This window comes from Heloderma suspectum, chromosome 1, assembly GCF_057233095.1.
Source record: "Heloderma suspectum isolate Gila_16-S chromosome 1, 16-S_ref, whole genome shotgun sequence".
Taxonomy (NCBI): Eukaryota; Metazoa; Chordata; class Lepidosauria; order Squamata; family Helodermatidae; genus Heloderma; species Heloderma suspectum.
In genome coordinates, this window is record NC_139458.1 from 299,609,983 (window position 1) to 299,624,722 (window position 14,740).

The following is a 14,740-nucleotide window of genomic DNA, read 5'->3' on the forward strand; positions in this document are numbered from 1 at the left end:
CCAAGGACTGCCTCCTCCCCATCTGGATTTGGGCCTGAAAAGTGTGAGTGCATGGGTGATAAGTTGTAAGCAAGCACAATTTGTGACATTGAACAACATCGTTACTGATCACAGAGCATGTTGGGTAAGGCATCAGCAGATTTTTGGGTGGCACAGAGGGCTGTAGCAGGGAGGAGAGAGGGAGAAAGTCCTGTTGTGCTAGTGGACTTCCCATAATGTGACATTGGATTTAACCCTATATAACAGGGGTGGGCAACTTTTGCCCTCTGAGCACTGCCCCCCCCCCCGCAGGCCACACCTCCCTGCTATGGCACTGAAAAAGTAATTAAAAAACAAAAAATGGCATCCAGAGTGACTATGGAGAGTTAAAAAGGGTCAAAATTAGCTGGTTTACAATTTTTAAAAAATAAAAAAATGGTGTTCAAAGCAGCCATTTGACCTTTTTTTACCCTTTTAGTGTTCCACAGCTACCATGGAGCATTAAAAGGGTTAAATAGCCTCTCCTGATGCCACTTTTTAGTAACAAAAAAATAAATTGTACAATTTTGGGGGGAGTGGGGCGGGGCAGCAGGGATTGTATGTTGTTGCCTACCCCTGCTTTATAATTTATAGCACAATTCTTGTTTACTTGGAAGTTTACTCCCCAGTAAGTGTTTAAGATAGCAGCCTTAGACTTATAAAATGTACCAAATGCCAAAATGTTTTGGTATGTGTATAATTGTTATAACAAATAACAAGGTTAAGCTAAATTTTGAACTGTGGAAAGTCAGAATCGCTAAAAACGGTGATAGGTTTCAGTGTGTTGACTAGTTTCCACCACCTCCTTTTTTTCACTTCCACTTATGATTCTCTGGCACTTCAGTATTTGTAATACCCCCTTTGTGCCCCCTTCCTGTGCCATTTTTAGTATGTCCAGTAACTATTTTTTAATTTGGAATAATTATTATATCAGTTTTGTGCACTTTTTCCGAGTCTGAGGTTTTCTTATGTATAGCTTTCAGTAATTGGTGATTATGATGTCTAACCACTGCTGGTACTGTGGGTGTTCTAGGGAGTCTCATTCTAATGAAAGGTAATAAAATTGTCTATTTGGCTCCAGGTTTTTGTCTTGTAGCTATTTATCTGAATTTCTGGACAATTTGCCACATGTCCTCCCTGCAGCTTTGATGCCATGTTAAATATTAATCTTGAAAGATCTTAGGCTTTTTTCTACTTACAGAGAAGCATCATTTTGTAATAACCTCCTGTCCTTAGTGCAGATGACATTGAACTACATCTGTTTTGGATTTTAGGTCGGACGCGAAATTGTTTGAAAGTTACCCCATATGCTGACAAAGGTGGCCCGAGGCGGTGTATTTCTTGGCCAGATGTTGGTCACCTTAGTCCAGTGGGGTGGAATTTGCTGCAATGATCTTAACAGCTAGCAACTAGAGCTATCATGTGTGGCCCAAAGACTGCTCCATGATTTAAAGCTGTAAATTTACCTTTATCTTTTTATTTTTTTCAGCGCTGTTGTAGTACAGTAAAGGTAAAATGTTGAAATAATAGTAAACCATAGAAGAGTCAGGACTGTTCACATCTCCATTTTTGGTTTGAGATGCACAGATCACATCAAAATGGTAAAAGACCAAGGATAGGATTCATACTGTAAATTGTTCTGGCTATATTTCAGTCAGATGATTTTGATCCTGAAACTTTTGTGCCAGTACCTTTCATTTAGTGACATTTGGAACAGCACAGTGCCTTGAAGAATGGTTTGAGAATATTTTAATGTTTGAGAGCTTAGTAGAAATATAAAGTAGAATTCTGTGTTGCATTTGATAGCTGCTTTGTAAATTTAAGTTCTTGCTAATTGTTTCATTTCAGTCACTACGTTATCGCTCAGCAGTTATTGGTGCTAGAGGTGATTCTTTAAGAACATACAGCAGACGAAACAAAACTGATACTTCTAGATTTTCCAAAGGAAACCCAGTTGGGCTCAACATGTTGGGAAGCAGCAAGAAATTAAGGTACAAAGCTTCCAAATATACTCAAAAATTGTTTAGTCAGTGGTCTGTTTCTGGAGGAAACACTTAATTGTGAGAATGCTCATGGTAACAATGGTAAGATAGTTATGTTTGCATGTTGCTGATACATTCTGAGAAATGATGCTTTAAAATCCAAATGTCCTTATGGGTTAAGACCTGGGATGTTGTTCTTGCAGGTTCTTTGGCTAGATGCTGTGTTACATCATAGCTTTAAAATAAAATCCAATATTCTGGAAATCTGAGGCAAGGTTGATTGCTTATCAGTTTTTAATTGAGTAGTAATCATCTATAAAAGTGCCTAAGATATAGTATTTTATTTATTACATTTCTGTACTGTCAAATAGCTGAACCTCTGTGGGCATTCACAAAACAAGTCTTAAAACCATAAAATACAATAGCATAATAAAACCTAACATAAATATATTGAATGTTTAAAACAGGATAAAACTAGAGTGAAAAAGCAAAGTAAAAGCCAGCAGCAGTACTAGGATCTTAAAACATAGTGACTGGGCTCGAATGATCATGTTGGTAAAAGACGCCATCATGGCTTCTCCCCTGCCCCCATACGTGTGGAACCCATTTGCATAATTACCCGTAATGCAGTGCGGCTTGCTGTAGTGTGTGTGGGGTGGCTTCTTACCCACCGTACAACCCACAACATGCAGTGGGGTTGTAGGGCGGGTAAGACGTTACCCCCGCTGCACCATGCGCCGGATTTGGACAACACACCAACCCGTGCTGCATCGTGGGTAATGATGCGAATGGTGGTCGCGTTTGGGGGCATGAGGAGAAGCCACAATGGCTTCCTTTACCAACGTGATCATCTGAATACCCCCAGTAACACATTTGTTTTAAACAGAAAGACTAAAAAACCTGGGAAAATAAAAATCTTCACTTGGTATGGAAAAGATCATGACATAGGCTCCTGTCAAGCTTCTCCAAGGAAGGCATTTGACAACCAGACTGCCACCACTGAAAAGGCCCTCTTCCTTAGTAGTCACCTGCCTCATTTCATTTGGTTCCAGAACTTAATTAACTACTTAGCTGAAGCAAACTCTCTATTAATATATGGGTAGAATGACATACAGTATAGTGATGAATAGCTTTAAATGTTGGCTATAGGTATTTATGTAGGAGTTACTGGCAAGTTTTTCCAACTCAGGTGGTTCATGCATGGGAGCTTATGAACTATGGAGGAGCAGAAACAAACCCAGTGGTTGCAAAGGGCTCACCCCATTTCTTTTGTTGGCTCACACTATCTAACTTCTTCTGGCTAACATCTGCAGTGGCTCTGATTATATACTGATATGGAAGTTCTGATTCAACTGCCACTTAGAGAAAGACATAATGGAGGAGAGTTTCTCTAAGCAGAGCTATAATTTAGCTAGGGTGCAAATATTAACACTTTCCTCCCTGATTTTTATGTTTGCAGTGAAAATGTTCATAATATATCTTGCCCTGGAACATTAGTACAGGCTAGACGTTGTCACCATGCTCATGCACAAACACCTGTAGTAAAAACAGCAGCGCAAAGGTAAGATGTGAAGGAGCAATGCAGCACTCTCTTTTTAATTACTGTGTATATCATCTGGGAGATCTGTTCAGCACAATTTTTATACCATTCCCTATTGTATTGACTTCTATTCCTAGTAAACTTTTATTACTTGTTTTTTAAATCATAAATGTATATACTGGCTGATACATTATACTTTATCATATCCCTTTCCTTTAAAAAATACTTGGTGTTTCCAGTGTTGTGGTAAACAATACCTATCAGAAATAAGCTGCCTTTGAAAATGAGTATATCCTCCCCTTTATACCTAATGGTGAGTGAAAGTGATAGGAGTATTGTATGTATATATAAACATTTCCAGGAAGACATAGGACAGCCAAAAATGCCCGTTCCCTCTTGAAATACTTAACTCCTGTTAGATACACAGAAAAATAAAGAGTATAATTTATAAATAACTTTCAATGGGGAGGGGGGTGCTGATGTGAGTAGCAATTATCCCAGGGCCCTCGTTGGAGCAGTACCACCTGCCTTTACCTCTAAGGCACTGCTTTCCCAGGCTGCAAAGAGCACCTCATAGTTATCTCTGCTTCCTACCTCCCCTGAACCCAAATTTAAAGAGTTTGGAGGGATGTTGGTTTGCCCTCTAATACCTTTTCCAGGTATAGAAAAGCATGGAAGTTGTCTAGGGAAAGCAACTAGAGGCAATGAAGAGGGAAGGGCAGGGGAGAAAATAGGTTTGCAGACTTCTTGCAAGGCTCCTTGGTGGGAAAAAGATCTATCGGAAAATATTGCAGACTTTAAAAAAAAAAAGTGGAAACTTGGGAAGAAGTCAGAGCTGTCATACTGGGTGAATTAGACATCATATGCCTTAATAGAAGACTGTGCACTTTGGTTATCTTCTTAGCAGAGGCTTCAGATTATAGGTAGTGCAGCCAACCTAACAGGAACTGGAATATTTTGTTCGTTCTTTGGCAATTTGCTACTATAGAAATGTAACTGAAGGTAGGTGTGTTCCAAACTAAGTAAGTGCTATGTTGCACTTCATCTTAAATAACAGTTACGCATATAGAATCAAATGTAAAAGAAGGAAAATAGTGATTTCAAACTGAAGTGGTGGCAATGAAGGATTCATTTGGGTATAGTAAAAGGAAAACATGGTTTGGAATACATCACTGAACAACAGAACGGCTTCTCCTTATTTTTCAACACTAGACTGAATTAAAAGCTTCAAATAATTTGTTACCCTGGCAGGGAGAGGAAGTGCATATGTGTGTGTACCTCTGTCATCTGTTAGAGAGGAAATCACAAAGTCAGGATTGAAGTCACTGTCTGGGTTTTAATGTGGGAGGTACGTTCTGGTTTCTGGAGGGCCTGACTTTCCTTGGATCCCAAGGGGTTGTAGTTCTGAGGCAGTCAGAGGCATCTCCCTGCTTTTATTACAAAAGTTGCTTGGAGAATAAAAAGGCATCCTGGAACACAAGAAACAGGCTGTTGATCGTATGCTGACACACCTGGATTCTGTTCAGTCCTTCATCTCCTGTTGTCTTCTTTCCCCTTGTGTCCTGCTTCCATGGTCCATGTGTCAACTAGTGCATGGAGGCCTTCACTGTTGAGACATTTATTGTTCTCCAGCCTACAGAATTTGAACTCATTGAGTGATCCTGGAAAATTTAGATTTTTAGCTTTCCTGGAAACAAAAGAGCACTGGAGACCCTCTAAGTCCTTAGCCTTAGTACTGGCATTTGTAGTGTTGGTTTTTCATCCCTACCTTGCCCTGCCCTGGATCTTGTACTATGCTGAGTTTATTTATTGTATTTTACAATTATATTTATATCCCACCTTTTTTCCTCTTGCAAGGAACCCAAGGCAGCTTACATGGCCCTCCTGCTCTCCATTTTATCCTCACAAAAACCCTGTGAAGTAGGTTAGGCTGAGAGTCGGTGACTGGCCCAAGTCATCCAGTGAGCTTCATGGCCAAGTGGGGACTAGAACCCTCATCTCTTGAGCTCCAGTCCAGCACTGTAACCACTGCACCACACTGGCTCTCATACAGGTGTTTGATCCTGATCTTGCCAGCCATGGCCTGAGCCAGAATCTAAAGTACTGATCCAATGTGCTAGTTGAAGTCTGGTTGATTCTGAAGTCTTTCTACTGCATGATGTGTGGACTTGCTTTGCATTTCATTACTGTTATGCTTTTGAATTTACTTTTGTAAGGTAGTTATTCTCATACTTTATTTGGTGGATGGAGATTCAATAATGGAATCTGTATTTGTAGGGAATCGATATATTGCTATCATACTTATGTCCAAGCCAGAAGTCACACTGCTATAACTTTGTGTGCAGTTTCATTTCCAGCCCTGTAGTTTGGCAAGACATACCTGCAGCTTCCATTAGGGAGAGATGTGATTCCCAACTGGTAGAGATTCCCAACTACTAAATACTCTTAATTAGTGCTTGTAAGTTGATAGTGGAGGTTTCACTAGCGTGGAGGATACATTGTAATGAAAGCAATTGAAATTATAATTTAGATCAGCACAACCTGCGGTCCCTCCAAGTCTTTACCGTGCCCCCCCCCCAATTTCCCCACCACCATCCATTTCTGGACCTTCCCCAGAAATCCCCATACAGATCACTATCAGTACCTAGATACCAAAATATTGTAAGAGTTATGAAAACTATTCTGAGCTTTCTAAAATGAAGAGCAGGCTATACATGTGAGCATGTAGGCAGATGAGGATGGACACACACGCACATGCGAGCCTGGCACTGCCTTGCTTCTGGAATGTCCTGGGCTCTTAGACCATTTACTCTGAGGACTCAGGTGTGCTTTCATATAATAATTTAAACTGTCTCCCGTCATCTCTGTACACACAGAATACTACAGTGCAAAAGGAATGTGGACTGCATGAGTAAAGATTTTTAATTACTGTCCTAGGTAGTAGAAAATCTCTATTTATTTGTAAAAGAATGGTTATATCACAACCAAGTAGCATGCACTTTTGTTTAAATAATATCTGATGTATATGAGAAATGTGAATTATATTTGTCATGATCTAAATTGGGGTGCACTACACTTTTGGCCTCAAGGGCTGCATGTAATACTGGCTTGGGGGGAATCAGGGACAATTTGTATGCACACACCTTGCTTAATCGAGCTATGATCTGACAGGCTTCAAAAAATCCCCTTAGCGTTGTCAGTTGCTGTGGAATCTGGCCCTTTCTGGGCACGATGGGTCTTGGCAAGCACCCTTCTTGGGTTGCATTTGTGGGCTGAGCTGTAGAACTTTTCCTGAAATCCAGGAATTTTTTCCATTTTAAAAATTTACAGAAATAGAAATTGTGCAAATTGTACAACTTCTGCAAATTTTGGGTGGGATTTGCGTAATTTATGCAAATTTTGATTGAAAATTATAGCCAGAATTTATGTGACTCATTCAAATTGCGCCCTGTAATTTACACACATTTCTAATTTTATTTATTTTTTTATATATATATAAATAAAAATGGAAAAATCCATGAGCCAGCCAGACACAATGCAGATTGAGTTGGGCCAGTTCACGGGGAAATGAGCCGAAGTCGGGGGGGCTGAGCTACTAAAAGCTCAGTGAGCACCCCCTCCCGGCCTCCATTCTCATCCTGGCAAGTGTGTAGCGCCACCTACTGGCAAGCATGATGAGCAGCCAGCCTTGCTCCCAACTTGGAACCTGAAGTTTTGCAGCAGTTCCCACCCCCACCCAGCTCCAAAGTTGAAATGAAGTCTGGGGATTGTTTGGCTCCTGTGTGGGGCCAGATGCAGAACCAAGCTTCCTCCAGAGAAAGGCAGGTAGATAGGGGGCGCCCTCCTTCCTTCTCCTTGGCCTTCCCATCAGGAAAGGGTAGGTGGAAGGAAAGAGCATTGGGTGCTGCTGCCTAAAGGCATGTGCTCCCTGGCCCTTCCTGGCCATTTCTGTGGGAAAGTGGGGGATGGTGACTAGAATTTTTGCCTTGGCCAGCCAAAAATAGTGTACTCCCATCTCACATGTTGATTTCTATCGAGGATCAAGCTAATAAGTGTTGGCAGACCTAGAAGGATAAGTTTATTAACTCACTGAGAACTGCTTATTGTTGTGGTGATGGTTCAAATGATAATTTTAAGTGTGTTCAGTGCTACTTGCAATGAATGAGCATTCACATTTGATTTAAATATTGGAGTCTGAGCATCCAAATATAAATTTTAAAAGATCTGTTGATGCTGAAGGGCTTTGCATCGTATAACATTTTTCTCTTTCATATTTTAAGCAATCTGGATCGAAAGGAAAGGTAAGCTCAACGGTGAAATGAGCGTGGTAATAAGAATATTGTGGAAATAACAAATTAATGTCTGCTAGCTTGGCTGAAGAAGCTATTTTGCCACAATAACTATTGGAATGTAACTACATATTGAACTATGTTTGTACTTCCATTTAAGTTGGCATGTCCCAGAGTGTTTACTAAATGTCTGTAGTAGATATATGCAGATCTGTTCATTGGGCAAACATTACAATGATTGGAGAAGGATATGGAATGGCATTAGAAGAGGTAAGGGGAAGGAACCTCGGATATCTCAGATCCTTCAGGTCTAACTCCAAGTCTACATAAGGACTTTAGATGGTTATTACCGAGGCTACTAGAATACTTTTGCTAGTAAATGTGAGGCTGATTGCCAGTAAAAAAAAAATCCGTCTTCCATGATTTGATCATGGAGGTAGCAACTAACCAGATATTCAGGACTTGGTATTGTCCTACTTTGTCCTGGCCAGCTGCGCTGTCCAGCAGCAAACTTGTTTAAATTAGCAGGTTGCAAATGGGGAATGGGAAAGTGTGCAGTCATTTGTCATTTTCTTCCTTTAAAATCAGGTGCTGTTAATCTTTTCAGCCTGGAACTGCCTAGGCCCTATCTTTTTGAGGGAAAGTGTCATTCCATATGATCCCTCCTGTGACAGAGATCAATGGAGCAGTCTTTGCTCCAGATCTGTTTCCTGGGAGAGGTGCCATGCTGTGAGACCAGGAAGTGGACTTTTCCAGTAGTAGTTCAGGTTTTGTGGAATTCCCTTCCCACGGTAGGAATTTCATGCCTACAGATGCCTAGCCCTGTTCTGCTTTAGGAAAAACAAAAATCTTTTAATAGGTAACTTGTAATTGGACAGTCTAGTATAAATGTTTCAGATGGTTTATAAGTTAAAGTGATTTGTATATTTTCTATCTTGTGTTTACTATAGATTGTTATGAGTAAGGGTATATAAATGCATAATGGAGAAGAGACGTCTACTTTCTTTTTCTGAGCACATGTGTTTGGGAGGAGAATTATAATGGACAAAAGTGGCTTCTGTTTCCTTAAAAACTGAGAAGACATTTTAAAAATTGTCATAGTTGTACTCTGTTAGCAAAGATTTGAGGTTTTTCTGAAGGAATTAATCTCACAGATTTTTAATCTAAAACACAATTAATTTTATTATTATCAATAAAATCATATATCAAAAGAGACAGCATTACTAAAAATTCCATATTCTTAGGGAGTTTATTTTCTTATACATCTTGATACATTTTAAAAGTTATTAACTTTACATTATAAATGGGCTCAATTCTCAAAATAAGTTATATGCTGTCATATAAAGATGCTAAGGTTTTTAGAAGTATTAATTTTGCTTAACTTTTTCCAGATTTTGTTATCTTGTCTTTTTGGTCTGCTTAACTAATTAGCTAGGGCTTCAGAAACCCTGTGAACTCAGAATTCAAATGGTAGAACCTGTTATCCATACAGATCTGACTAAATTCATTTTATAGGACTGACTGAATGATGTTTAGAAAATGTAATTTTCAGGCGATTAGTTTTTCCTAATAATTTCTAACTGTTTAGAAAGGTGTCTTTTTGTGCTTTGTCACCATTTAGTACTAAACTGCGTGCCTTGTTTACAGAATTGAACTACTATATTTGAAAATTTATCCTAACCACTTGTGTTGATATTATGTGACCAGAAATAACAGCATATACATTTTGAAAATAAGTTGTTCAGTGTGCCTTTAATCTAGTGGATGTCAGGCAGTTACTTAATATGATAAAATCTCAAGCAGAAACGTGGTTAAATTACTGAAGTGTGGTGAGATAGAAATGGGAGTACAAATAACTGTATAAATGTGTATGCTATGCAAACAAAAGAATATGAAGTACTAAAGGCTGCTGTTAGACACATGCCCACAGGAGAAAGACACTTTTTTTTTTTTTTTGAAATTATTTCAGTCAAACTTCCTGAAGTTTGATAAAAGTAGGCTCTTACATAGAGCCTGTTATGCTATAGACCAAGGGTGGGGAATGTGTGGCCCTCCAAATGTTGGTGCACTGCAACTCATACCAGTCCTAGCCAGCATAGCCAATAGTGAAGGTGATGGGAGTTGCAGTCCGGCAACAACTGGAGGGCCACACATTTCTCATTCCTTCTATAGACCAATTGCATATATGTGCCAATTGGGCAGGAGAAGCCTCCTTCTGTAAACAATACCCAATTTGTCTATTTGCCAGCCAGCCTGTCCTTCACTATGGATTTCTAAGAAATGCTGTCAATTAACATGATGGTTTTTAATGTTTTTAATCTTTTACGGGGGCTGCATTCCAGATAGCTGTGGACACAGGTAAAAGTGGGTGTGGCTGAAAAATCCACCACCCCAATTCCATTCTTACAATTTATAGTAGGAAGCATGACCAAAATGTCTACTCAGAAGTGAGCAGGAAAAATAATTCAGCAGCACTTTCAAATAGCATCCCAAACACCAAGCTGCTGTATGTCTACTCATACGTTAGACCAGACAGTATGTCTACTCAGGAGTAAGCAGGACAAAATTCAACAGGACTGAATCACCAAACAGCTTCTTCCCCTGATCCTGCCCACTTCGCCCTGCAGGAAAAAGCTAATCTCTCTCACCAGCTGATCAGAGATCAGAGCTTTTCCGTCAGTGGCAGAGAGAGTGAGGTCAAGGGAAGAAGGTACTCAAGGGAAGAAGTGACTGGCCTGCTTGGGAACTCGTACACCTTGTCAGGTCTGCTGGCCAGAGGTTCCCCATTCTTGCATTACGATCTTGTGCTCTACTCAGTATTTTATTTATTTACCATGTTTCTGTACCATTCAATTGCCGAAACTGTCTGGGCAGTTCATAACGTGCTCTACCTAAATATAAGGAACATGTTTCTATAAACAAGTAGCTATTGTGATTTTCCAAGTTTCATTTGTATTCACCCTTTGTTCTTGTTTTATTTGATAGTTCTGCTATCAACCATTTTTGCACTTGGCATTGAGAATAGTTATATACCTTAGTAATAAATGGAAGCTTAAAAATAATTACCCAAAATACTTTAATGACAATTATGTAGTTGCTTCTTGTATTTCTTGTTATATTTCTTATATAACTTGTTATATTTCCAATATTGCTTTGCATTCCTGTTTAGTATAACTTCTGTAGTGCAGGAAGATGATGTACAAACGTTTGAAAAATGTTCTTGTAAAGTGTTATGGGTTAGTGATAAAGCAGTAGTCTATGGTGAACTGCTTCATGTGAAAAGATCAATAGAATTTTTCAGAGATGCAGTTACTGTAAAATTAGTTTGAACTCATTTAGTTAAGTAGACTTTCTGTTGTCTCTTTGCATGCAGCCCAACCAGCTGTACGTGGTGTAATGTTCTTGAATAACTCCTACAGGAATGTATGTTAAAGGGAGAAAAACAATGCAATATGAGTTAGAGAATATAATATGAAATATCCTTAACAGTTTATTTTCCTGTTAAAATATTTTACTTCTAAGCCCAATAACAACTCAGCAGATAGTGTGTCGGAAATAGTCAATTGTTGCCACCACCACCACAAGATGAACATTTTGATGCTGAAGTAAACCTCGCAATTTCTCACTTTAATTTATATACAGAATTAGTTACAACTATTAGTAGTTCCCCTTTTGTAACAGTTGCGGTGTCAAGCCTCACAGAAGACAGTGTTTTACAATATATAATACTTCTGTTAAGGAAGGATCCATTAGAACAGATCTTGACTTACCATGGACACATCCTGCATATCACTTGTAGAGCATCAGTGCACTTTGCCACTTGGCCAGGTCTTTTTTCTTAAGACTTTTTTTGGTACCCCTGCAAACCTCAAGGTTCCCCAAAGTTCACAGATACCCCTTCTTGTGTGTGGGTGCTGCCATGCTGGTTACATAACACCGGGCACTCCCCCCTGAAGTTGAGAAATAGACTATATTATGCTTCTCCCCACACACAAGTTTTAAATAGCATGTTACCAAGACAGTGGTAATTGCTTAATTGTTAAACTTTTTCTTAGTTTTGTGGCACTAAATGTTAGTTTGTTTTAACCAGAAAAATAGTGTGCATGTGGTCACTGAAAATCTTTTGAGAGTGGTTATGTTGGTAAATGGTAAACATTTTGCAATGTTTTCATCTATACTGAAACATCTGTTCAATTGCATTGGAATCAGGTGTAAATATGTAGATTTATAATGTTAGAAGATGTCTGTGTTCTCATAAGAATTCTGCAGTGTAAGATGTAAATATATTTTATTTATATTTGAAAATGTTGTAATAGTTATATTTAAACTATAAATTTATTACTGCTGAATACAACTTCTAATTCGTTTTCCCCAGAAAAGAATATCCGCCTAATATTCCGAAGATAGATAATGAATACATTAGGTTGTCTCGGCTTCAAGAGACGAGTAAGTTTATATTTATTTTCAGTAAGGTGAAATTGTTGTATGTTATATATGGAATAGTAATCTATATCCACTTGAATCAAAACAGTTACAAATGGAGAAAAACAAATGGAGAAAAACATTCTTGTTTTGATTCGCCTTTGAAATGTATCTACTTCTTTCTGGCCCTTACGTAGATTTTGTTGCTGAGTTACTCTTTTTGCTGTTGCTTTTTTGTTTTTATTATTCTTTGGTTTATTTAGATTATTTTTTAGCTTGTAAACAGCTTTTGAAATTGATATAAAAAGCAGTTTACAACATTTCAAAGCAGGGCTTGGCAATTTGTGCCCCGCCAGATGTTGTTGGACTTCAACTCTCATCAGCTCTAGCCAGCATAGCTATTGGTGAGGGATGATGGGAGTGGCAGTACAATAACATCTGGAGGGCCACAAGTTGCCTACCCTGTTTTAAAGAATGAATAATAATAATGTATTTTGTTTTGGGCAGAAGAGTGCATTGGTAGTCTTGTCAATTGTCTTTTTCTACTGGTGGTGGGTTTTCTAGATTCTAGTCACAACTTGCAGTAGGGGTTGTAGGGTGGCTATGAAGCCAGCTCCCACCATACCACACGTCAGGTTCAAACAACACACCAACCCATGCTGCATCGTAGGGAATTACGCAGATGTTACTGGCAGGGGGAGAAACCATTATGGCTTCTTTTCGTGATGCGATCATCCAAGCCCAGCCTTAAACTTCGTAGTGTGAAGTGGAATCAACCCCACTGCCTGACCAGGAAAATAGTCCTGCGATCTGTCAAAGGAATTGCATATACGTTGCTTTGTTGAATGACGTTCCTATGATTTCTTTAATGTTGCATTCGTGTATGCTTGCAGTTTCTTTTTCTCTTTTTCAAAGGAACTTCCCAGTGCCAGATCTTGAAGGTACTGTGTTGTGTAATGAACTAGAGGTGGTATATTCAGCGTCTTGGTGGGAAGTATCATTAAATTATGGATTATATTGTGCTTTATATAATTTTCAGAATGAAACCAGTGAAATTATTTTAGAAATGTTTGTCTTCAGTTAAGTACACTTAGTAGTTGTTGTTAATGATTTCTCTCTCTCCTTCCAGAAAGTGTGATAGAGAACAGAGAAGAGTCTGGGTCAGAGTCAGATTCAGGAATTACAAGGAAGGTACAACTGAAACGTCCCTGCACTTTATATCAGTTTGATTTGCTTCCATCTCCTGCTACAAAAAAATGTGCAACCCACCTAGAGGTGGGTTATATATTAAAATTTCCTTAAATTCTTTTAAACGTGGAAAATGACATTGTTAAAAGGTTAAATGCATATTAAGGTCTTGGGTAGAATAATTCACAATTCTGATGACTTGGTTGCAGATTTCTTTGCTACTGCGACAGCACTATCATTTTTACTTTTAAAAATCTAAGATGACTTTTCTTACTGTATCTATGCAAACTTAATTGGAAAAGAAACAGCTTGATTTTTCAGTACTTGCCCCGAGGTGTAAGGTGCTGAACTCGCTGCATTTCTGCTCTTGCACCCACCCATGTGTATGCACATGGTCTGCCATATGGGGAGGGGTTAGGACATTGGTAAATATAATTAATCTTGGTTCCACTGTGAACAAGTGGCCCTCAACAAATCTGCTGCTAGGTGTTTGAAGTGGGGTGGGGAAGTCAGTGATGCTTAGGGGCTGCACAGGTGAGTGTGGAAAGAAGCTCTGCTGAGAGGCATGTTGCAAGGTAAGGAATAGAGGGCTGGGAGACTGACTTAAGGGCAAGGGTAGAGTATACATAAGGATGAAAAGCAAAGACTTGAGGAAAGAATGGGAACAGAGATAAAAGGGGAGCTGAATTTGACATATTAACTTGAATTATGCTTTCAGGTTTTGTGGGAGATTTTTTATCCTGAGATTTTGCAAATAGATATTCCCTTGCTTTGCATCCGTAATGTTTCTTCCAAAGACTCTGTGGAACTTTTATTAGATATCTAATGTGTTTATTTATAAAATGGATAAAGACATGCACAGTAAATCTGCACTCCTTTTTTATCCTAGGGCTTGGAACAGAATAATTATTCCACAGTTTGCTCATGCGTTGGGAAAGGAAACGAAACTCAGAGCAAATGCCAAATGTGTGGAACTTTTTATATTGGGGGCTTGCAAAGACAGTCCATGCAAAGTGTGACATTAAATGATACTTTGGGATCTTTAGCACGAGAGTCAATACATGATAATTCAACAGGGTTAAAATCTTCAAGTACAGGACTAAATGCAAAAAAGTTTTATGGATCTTCTTCTGGAGCAGCTGCAGCTGATTTTGTAGTGAGGCACAATATAGACCCTGCTATGTTGCGGCCAAACGGAAAAGTTGGTTCTAAAATTACAGGAAACGTAAGGCAGAGGAGTACAACAGCATCTGACCTAAATGATCCAAGTACGTTTGTTTGTTTGTTTGTTTGTTTACTTT

The 14,740-nt window shown here is 38.9% G+C and overlaps 1 protein-coding gene across 9 annotated transcripts in view; it reads left to right on the top strand.

Moving 5' to 3' along the window:
• SENP6 (SUMO specific peptidase 6) overlaps positions 1-14,740 on the top strand; it is a 73,734-nt gene that overhangs the window by 15,983 nt on the left and 43,011 nt on the right. For 4 of the 9 annotated variants that reach the window (XR_014786595.1, XR_014786596.1, XM_084826911.1 and 1 more), the window contains 6 exons: positions 1,867-2,009; positions 3,460-3,561; positions 7,821-7,841; positions 12,205-12,275; positions 13,381-13,526; positions 14,329-14,707. Coding sequence is in view for 7 of the 9 variants with exons in the window: in XM_084826911.1 (XP_084683037.1) it covers positions 1,867-2,009; positions 3,460-3,561; positions 7,821-7,841; positions 12,205-12,275; positions 13,381-13,526; positions 14,329-14,707 (862 nt within the window). In the remaining 2 variants the exon portion in view is untranslated. The remainder of the gene's footprint in view (positions 1-1,866; positions 2,010-3,459; positions 3,562-7,820; positions 7,842-12,204; positions 12,276-13,380; positions 13,527-14,328; positions 14,708-14,740) is intronic. The other 5 variants (XM_084826912.1, XM_084826918.1, XM_084826919.1 and 2 more) reach the window with 3 other exon arrangements.